The following is a 9,250-nucleotide window of genomic DNA, read 5'->3' as shown; positions in this document are numbered from 1 at the left end:
ATGTATTTTAGACTTCATAATAACTGCCTGTGAAAACAGAAACATAATAACAGAAGGCAGACGTGTCCGTTTACGCACAGTCTTTCATTTCTGAGAATCGAAAGTGAAAGTCGGATTTAAAGAAGTGACTAAAACCTCCACGTCTCTGCCAGTGTAAGTAATAACATTTAATCGATGTAAAATCAACATAAACATTAAAATCGATCGCATATTCGGTTAATCAGACGTGTTGTTGTTGTTGCAGGTCGTTTTGTCAGAGTATGGTGAGTGCAGACCATATTGGATCAGATGTTTTTCTGTCAGTTTTCCAGTGTTCCTCTTTAATGTATATATGACACATTATTTGTCTGTTTCCACAGGACATGTCTTGGCAGGGGTCTACCTCAGGTATGTTCAGGTGTTTTTTTTAATGTCTGGTTGACAGACTTTCTATTTACCTTTAAGATTTACAGCTGATCATCTGTAAGCAAGAAAATATCATGACAGCAGCTTGTAAAGTATCTGAAGTGGCACCCAGCAATGGATGATTGTCCTGTGTAGGGGATAAGAGGTTCACAGTTTTACTGAAAAAAAGTATATCTGAAAAAGGTGTTTCATCATCCTGTTTCCAAACAACTCTTTAATATAAAAAAGCCAATATTTAAACTTTCCTGGGTGTGTCATGGGTTCACAGGGCTTTTAGTTTGATCTGTTGCTGCTATTATTATATGTTTTTGCAGACAGCTGATGGTTGATAATGATGTTTTTTATTATATGATGTAAAGTCAAACTTTCACCCATCTTGGTTATATTATCATCATAAGTTGTTGAGTTGTTGTTCTAAAAAAAAAAAAAAAAAGTGTCTTCTGTGTTAATGTTCAAGTGGGCTGATGAATATGTTTTTGTTTTGTTTTTTTTTGTTTTTTTTGCTTTTTATTGATTTCCAATAGACAAACATACATAACACATCAACACATACCATAGTAGTTGCACAATAAAATTCACACTAATCTCACTGCACACACACACACACACACAAAACTGTACACAATAAAAAAAAATAATAATAATAATTATAATTATAATTATAAAAAATAATATAATACTAATAATAACAGCACACACAAAGAAGAAGAGGGTAAAAAGGGAAGCTGTCACACTCAATAGCTTTACAGATGAGTATAATCTATTGTTGCTGGTTGCTTGGGCTTATTGAAATGTTAATAAAAATATAATTATGTTTTCTGGGTCAAAGAAGGAAAACTTGCTGTTGTAGATGACTTGGATATTATTTTTTATAATGAGATTCTGTAAATTAGGAGGATGGGACAGGGCCTACAAAACCTCTCAGCCCCAGGGTCTAACATTAGGTTAAGGTGGCCCCGGTGTCAGGAGGCTAGAGGAGCATCATAATTAAACCACCAGGATTCCATTTTTTATCGTGTTACATCTTTCACATTGTTTCCACTGTGTCATGCCTTTTGCATTGTTTTTTTTCCTTGTTACACTTTTCACATCATCTCCATTTTGTTTCTTCTTTTACATCATCTTCACCTAGTTATATCTTTTATATTTGACTCCTCTTTATTTCACATGGCTTTCCTGAGGTCAACATTTATAAATACTTCCACAAAACACATATGCATGTTATGTTTTATCCATACTATATAATACTGCTAAATTTATTTTATACACAGTCTGGGAAAAAAAAAAAAAACTAAAATCCCACAGATGAGCATTGCATTTGTTTCTGATCCAGACTTAATCTTAGGCCTAGATCTTGTTTTGGTAATGGGAGAGTCAGACCAAAGTGTGAAGTCTTCTTCATCACATCCCAAAGGTTCTTAATGTGGTTCAGGTCTGGACTTTGTGGCATCCAATCCATGTGTGAAAGTGATGACTCATGTTTCCTGAATTACCCGATGAATCCTGATACAGTCCAGTGTATGTGCTCTGTATCCAACTGATGGTACTCACTGCATCAGCTAGAGTTAAAGAACGTGTTGCAGCTGAAACATATGAATCAATACAGTAATTATCCAATGGAAGGATCTGAACTATTTGCTCAGTTAAATCCAGGTCAGGAATTTTTTTATCTGGCCAAGTTGTGAATTTTCACGTGTTAATAAAATCCGCTCAGTGACTCATTTTGGTTTTGGAAAATATAGTTTTGGAGAAACTATCAATACATATCACAACCTCCTCTGTTTTAACAGTTTCTAGAAAACCTTTTGAGTGGCAGTTGTCTGATGGACGTCAATGGCAGCGGATCGACAATGACCATGTGATAGAAACCCACTACTGCCAACCTGGAGCAAAAGGGATCAGCATCAACACTGCCAGCCACGGGTCAGATTTGACATTTTTACTCATCTCACTTTCCACCTCTTGCATAGTGGACAATCATCTGCAAATCTTAGAGAATGGACTAGAAAGCACTTATGTTTGTAACAACTAGGAATTAACCAGTATGTCCTGTGGAAATTTTAATGCTAAAGCAGCTGTATGTTATAATTCAGTATGTTTGAAGATTCTCAGATATAGATCAAACTTGTAATCACTGATTCGAGGATTCAAAGGTTTTTTTTATTGTCAATTCACTAGATGCACAGGATATACAGAGATTTGAGTTACTGTTTTTCTATCACCTTGTGAGTTGAAAAGCCATGCAATTAAAAAAAAGATGTAAACATAGAATAAGAATAAATAGATAACATGAAGTATAAACTGTATAAAAATATAAAGTGTATATATAAATCTGTTAACAATAGCAGTGGTAGTGTAATAATCTGTAAGATGATCCCCACTTAATATGTCTGTACGTTTAAAACTGCCCTGACTTTACAACTTCCTGGACCTCTGTGTGTTTGAGAGGTTTTCAAATATCCTTGGAGTAACACTATAGCACTGTCCTCTTATTACACCTTTTGGAGTTGCCACTCTTTAAATAAACTCCAGTGGGAACTTTTAGTATTCTGCACACTGGCCATCATTTAACCCCACTGAAATGGAAAGACACAGCCCCACTTTCTCACACATTGTGCATCAGAAAAGTTAGATCATCTGGTAAATTTTTTACACTTGTTACATATTTTTAATTTTTTTTTAAGACATGCAAAGGATGGAGAGTTTTGTGATGATCCATAGTGGCAATATGACCATACTATTTAATGTTTTTTTCATATACAACTGTTATATGGTCACATAACCAGTATTGCTACATTGACTTTTTTTTTTTTTTTTGATAACTTTACAATGTGAACTCCAATGCTGCCATTTCCATGTCACAGCTTAAACCAAAATCATACCAATAAGACAAGTTCATTTCAAGATAAAGGAGTCCAAGTAGAACTAATACTTTCACTCGTACAACAGATGATAAATTCAAGACCGGTGGAAAATAAGCAAAAAATTAATAAAAGTGTAGTTCAAATTGGGGTGAATATTCTATTGTAAGTGTTTATTTTCAAAATGTGGTTGATTTGACTTTGTTTTTGTGGACATTTTCCCAAAATATAGCATGTAAAGTATACAATGGTAAATAAATGAAGTCTGTTTAATCAAATGAATGTAAGTTTCCTTTTTTCCAACAGGAAATTATTCATAGACTTTGACAAGATGCAGATTGAGAATGCACCTTTCACAGTTCAGAGGATGAGCTTTAATCCTCAGGGCCAGGCTGAGGAGATCGGCTGGTACTTCAGAGATGACAGGCTCTGGTGTGAATACGGATCCCAGGTCACCAGCAGTATTTTATAAAGTCTAATCTAATATTCAGGGTTTCCTCTCATTTGTTTGGCATTTCACTTCACTTTGACCTCTTTCATTCTCCTCCATAGAGTTCCAACATGATGTCCTCCACAGTCAGTAGTAAAACCGTGGAGCATCAGTTCACTCTAAATCCTCAGGGGACCTTCAGCTTCACAGTGGGCTCGACAAACTACAAGCTTGACTTCCGTGGTATGTGATGCTTCGCTCAGTTTGTTTGTGAGAGCCTGTAATTAAATAAAAAACTCAGTCTAATTACTGGTATCTACTCTGCAGCCATGACCCAAACAAACTGCATTACAGGCATGTGCAGGAAAGTACGCAGACGTCCCAAATTCAACTCAGGAAGGTATGAATGATATTCATAAAACCCTTTGCTTTGCCTTTTGCTTCCAATTTGCAACTATTAACCCAGTGTTTGACAGCCTTGGGGTTGGGAACCTGGAATTCAAATGGGGTTGCCTGAAATTTCTAGTAATTGATAAAAAAATAAATAAATAAATAAAAACTTACTAATAAAAATATGGTGAGTTGAGAGAGACAATCACAATACATAAAAGACATGTCAAACTGTGAAGCTGAAACTGAAGCACTGTGGTACTGTTTATCTTTCAAATGTTCATTGTGGTCAGTTTCAGATGCTGCAGCTCTTTCATAATTCATAGTTTGAGTTATTGTTTGTTCAGTATTAATTGTCAGCCTTGTAAATCCAAGCTGGACTGACTGTACATATCCTGACCAAGGAAAATAAAAGTCTCACTTTGTGCAGTAATCTACACCTGGATTTTCTGCCACCGTCCATAATAATATATATTATTTAGTCTAAATGTCTTCTAAGCATTAGCATTTATTTGCAACATAGTATAGCAAACTATTATACGATCAAAAACAAATTAATTTTAGCAAAAAAAAAAAATGTCTCCATTTTGAATGTCCGGGGTCGCCAGAAATTTGTGATGTTAAAATAGGGTCACGAGCCAAAAAAGGTTGGAAATCACTGTATTAACCTGTCAACTGATGAATATTCTGAGGGCCTCACTGATCTTGTAGTGCTAAGCTTTAGATCAGTATGCATTCTAACCTTTCATGTCTCTGCAGCCTTGACTTTACTTCAGCTGTGCTCACTGATGGAGGCTACAAGTGGGAGTTCAATGCAGATGAGGGGGATTGGGCAGAATACCAAGCACATGTAAGTAGAAGAAAGTCACAGAGCATGTTCACATGTACAGAAATGCACATCTTTGAACAACTGAGATACAGTTTGGTATTCGTATCTAAAATCGAGGGCTGTTTTTTGGTACATAGTGTGTCAACATTAGCAGTGATACCTCTCAAATTGAAACTTAATGAATGTAGATTTACAGTCATTTTCATTCATTTCAACATGTGTCCAGGTCATGTGCATTCCTCTGTCTGGTTGATTCATTTGTTTGTTTGTGTGCAGATATGTTCATTCGACAGCCCTGCCATTGAGAGACAATACCAGTTGAACCCTCAGGGCCAGTTACACTTCAACATCGGGAGGTTCTCTTACACCCTCAATTTTGCAGGTAAAGCATATAGAGCAGGGGTGTCCTATCCTGGTCCTGGAGAACCACTATCCTGCATCTTTTAGATCAGGGGTGTCAAACTCATTTTAGTTCAGGGGCCAGATTCAGCCAAATTTGATCAGAAGTGGGCTGAACCAGTAAAATAATAACATGATAATATATAAATAATGTCAACTCCAAACTTTTCTCTATGTTTAAGAGCAAAAAAAGTTAATTTACATTATGAAATGGTTTACATCTACAAAATATCCTTTCAAAAGATGTGAATAACATGAACAAACTGAAAAAATAAGTGTAATTTTAACAATAGTCTGCCTCAGTTTATCATTTACATATGTACATTATAACTTACAGATCACAGTGGATCTACAAACACACAAAACATTTAATAACAGGCAGAATATTGTTAAAATTATACTTACTTCTCTTAAGACATTTCAGGTTATTAACTTTTAATGCAAAATTATACTTTGTTTTAGTGTAAACACATGAAAATATTTACATTTACAAAGAGAAACATTTGAAGTTGTCATTATTTATATGTTATTATGATAGTATTTTACTGGTCTGACCCACTGGAGATTGAATTGGTCTGATGTGGAACCTGAACTAAAAGGATTGTTAATATTTTAGTGTAATTTTTGCATTTCACAAATTCATCCCAAGGGTCAGACTGGACCCTTTGGCGGGCCGGATTTGGCCCCCTAGCCACGTGTTTGACACCTGTGTTTTAGATGTTTCCCTCTTCCAGCACACCTGACAGTCTGTATCAGGCTTCTGCAGTAGCTGGATAATAGGTTTATCATTTGAATCAGCTGTGTTGGAAGAGGGATCCATCTGAAACATGCAGGATAGTAGCTCTCAAGGAACAGGATTGGACGCCCCTGATGTAAAGTATATATTACTACAAAGCTGCTTTTCTATCAAATCAAGCTCATTTTTAATACATTACTTCAATTTGCTACTAAATGATCTCCATTATAGCAATGTGTCAAATCAATAACAATACCGGGACTAGAAGAGCAGTAAGAAGGACTCCAAGTACTGGGAACCCACAGAACATCAGGTCAGGACTAGCACTTAGCATCTGAAATAGTACTTGAATGTTTTGTGCGACAAATGTCTCTACTTCAAATCTTCGTGTTTTTAGATCTGGTTCAGCACCACGATGGCAGTTCCTGGATGTAAATGGATGGAAAGAGTATAGTAAAGTAAGAAACTGTTTTCTTTTGTTGCTGAATTATTATTGTCCTATCTTTTAATGTGGAGCATGTAGTGATCAGCCTGTTTGTCCTTCATAGATGTGTTCATACAGCCTACCTGGACAAAACCAAATATTTTTTCAGAAACCTCGTTATAATTTCCAAGTGTTTCCTTTTGCGCTAGAATAAATACAAGCATGTACTCATTTTCCAACTGTAACTGGAAAACCATTCAATATTTTGTCACCAAATTTGCTACAATTTATGAGTTATGTGTTGGAGTGGTGTGTATTTTGTTCATTGTCTATATTCTAGATCTAGAAAGCCAGTTTATTAGCCAGTTATTTACCTAAACTGCTTGACTCAAACACACTAAGCTAACGTCAGTAACAGGTACCATCCTCTTATGCAGGGGTCTCTAACTCATTTTCTTTCAGGGGCCACATTCAGCCCGATTTGATCTCAAGTGGGCCGGACCAGTAAAATAATAGCATAATAACCTATAAATAACGACAACTCCAAATTTTTGTCTTTTGTGCAAAAAAAAACAAAACATTAAATTATGAAAATACTTACTTTTATGAACTATCCCAACAAAAAAGATGTGAATAACCTGAAAAAAAAAAATTCTTAAGAAAAATAAGTGCAGTTTTAACAATATTATGCCTCAACTTATCATTCATACATGTGCATTATGGATCGGATCGACAAAGACACTGTTGGTTGTCCATCAGTCTCAATGACGACTTTGACTTCAGGTTTTGTGGGTCCTGGAGTGGCTTGTCAGCCCTATGTTTGCCCTGAAGTATCTGCCACAAAGACACTTAACACGGATAACATGCAGAAAATTGTTAAAATTGTGCTTCATTTTCTTTATACATTTCAGGTTGTTCATATTTGTTCAAGTTATTTACATTTTATTGTTACAGAATAGTTTGTAAATGTCAGTATTTTCAAAATTTAATGTTACTTTTTGCACTAAAACAAAGACAAAATTTGAAGTCATTATTTATAACCACAGTGTAATATTGTTTTCACATTAAACTGAGAAGAAAATATGGAGTCATTATTTTTTGTGGGTTATTACACTGTTATTATTTGACTTGAGATCATATTGGTCTGTATGTGGAATTTCTGCACTTTGCAAATTCATCCCATGGGCCGGATTGGAACCTTTGGGGGGGCCGCATTTGGCCCCTGGGCCGCATGTTTGAGACCCCTGCTCTTACGGCTCTATTTACTAATGCTATGGAGATATAATCCTTTGATAGTAAAAGTAGTATTAGGTCCTTAGAAGAAAATACAAGTAACATATTCTAACTGCAATCCTTTTCAAATGAATTAGAAACCTTCTTTACATAGGGAACAGACAAACTGTCATGAATAAGTCACTCTTTATCCTTTTTTTTCTTTTTTTTTTTAATTTAGCTTGTATTGTACATTAAAAGCCCAGCTAGGGAATGACATTGTAAATTGGTCCATGCTATATATACTTTGGTCTGTGGCAGTAATCTGTGCTACATACTCCTAGCCTAAAAATAAATACTAAATATATGCTAATCAAACCGCGCAGCAGAGGATCTCTAAACTCCACGGTTGAAGTGTTTATACTGATCCTCTTGGTGTCATGTAGGGATATCGTCAATGCAGTGTTTCCAGTCAGGACATTGAGCTTCACTACCAGCAGAACCCATCAGGCATCATGAGCTTTAAAACAAGGACCTTCACCTACAAACTGGATTTCTCAAGTAAGAGGCAAACATGGACATCCACAATGTTTATCAATTAGAAACCACCCCAATATCATAATACTACATTTTGGTCATTACATGTTATTACACCAGATTTCTAAGCTAACGTATCTATTTTTTTTGTTTTTTTAGCCATGATTCAGAGGAACCTGTCCACTAACACCACCCGATCAGTTCGACGACTTAACCAGTAACCAACATGATGAGACTTGTTAGAGATTTTCTTGTGATCAGACAAGTAGAATTAAGGAAAGATGTTTTTCTTTACATGCTAATGGTTTTCGGCTGTAGCTTCAGCCTTCATCAGAGCTGTCGTCAAAAGAAAATCTCTAACGAACATTTGGAATGGAAGACATGACGAACATAATCAATCTATGATGAGACTTGATCTTCCCAGTTCACCAGGAGAACCCCACACCTCATTCTGCCTTATTCAGGAATTCTTCACACAGATATCCTTGATGTCCTTACTGGACGGTATTTAAATGTCCAGCATAGTATGTATTTTCTATATGCAAAAAGCTGCTTCTTTGTACTTTCCTCAAAGTAGCTTCCAGTTTGATGAAATGCACTATCAAATGACTGTTTACCTTTTATTATGATACTGTAATGGTTTGTAACACTGCTAGGGGTTTAGGGCTTTGTCGGGGGTCTTTTTGGAACACTTAAAGGTCAGAGGAAATGGAAATCAGTGGAAAACAGAAGTCAACACCTCTTAAATAACTTGGATGTTTACAAAAAAAAAAAATTAAAGACTGCCTATTTTTGTGAATTTAATCACTAGATTCTTAAACTGAATTTAAAATGCCTGTTTAAACTGCCATGAAATAAATGCACTTAACATTAAACATAAAATGTGAAAGAAGTTTGATGGCATGTGCAATTGTAACAGTAAACTAAATGCTAATTTATTGTAATAAATCTAGATCATGAGTTGTACTGTGTGTAGTGTTTGTTTTGAAGCGTCACACAAATGAACAACCTGTGAGAATATGAGATT

General features: G+C 35.5%; 1 protein-coding gene across 1 annotated transcript; it reads left to right on the top strand.

Annotated features, from left to right (window-relative positions):
* The first annotated feature begins 104 nt into the window (after positions 1 to 104).
* LOC115429749 (uncharacterized) lies at positions 105 to 9,246 on the top strand. The gene is made up of 13 exons (XM_030149451.1): positions 105 to 153; positions 245 to 263; positions 360 to 387; positions 2,196 to 2,328; positions 3,573 to 3,717; positions 3,819 to 3,939; positions 4,024 to 4,096; positions 4,846 to 4,936; positions 5,192 to 5,297; positions 6,282 to 6,363; positions 6,448 to 6,508; positions 8,133 to 8,247; positions 8,383 to 9,246. Exons 2-13 carry the CDS (start codon positions 261 to 263, stop codon positions 8,442 to 8,444), a joined length of 1,020 nt encoding a protein of 339 aa, XP_030005311.1. The 5' UTR covers positions 105 to 153; positions 245 to 260; the 3' UTR covers positions 8,445 to 9,246.
* The last annotated feature ends 4 nt before the right edge of the window (positions 9,247 to 9,250 follow it).

This window comes from Sphaeramia orbicularis, chromosome 12 (genome assembly GCF_902148855.1).
Source record: "Sphaeramia orbicularis chromosome 12, fSphaOr1.1, whole genome shotgun sequence".
Lineage (NCBI taxonomy): Eukaryota > Metazoa > Chordata > Actinopteri > Kurtiformes > Apogonidae > Sphaeramia > Sphaeramia orbicularis.
Note: the sequence above shows the minus strand (reverse complement) of the source record. Positions and strands in the feature narration are given on the sequence as shown.

Bases quoted from the DNA above. Each gene is read 5' to 3' on its own strand.
- LOC115429749 (XM_030149451.1), top strand. The intron at 388-2,195 runs GTATGTTCAGGT...CTGTTTTAACAG, and splicing joins TTGGCAGGGGTCTACCTCAG to TTTCTAGAAAACCTTTTGAG. The intron at 6,509-8,132 runs GTAAGAAACTGT...GGTGTCATGTAG, and splicing joins GATGGAAAGAGTATAGTAAA to GGATATCGTCAATGCAGTGT.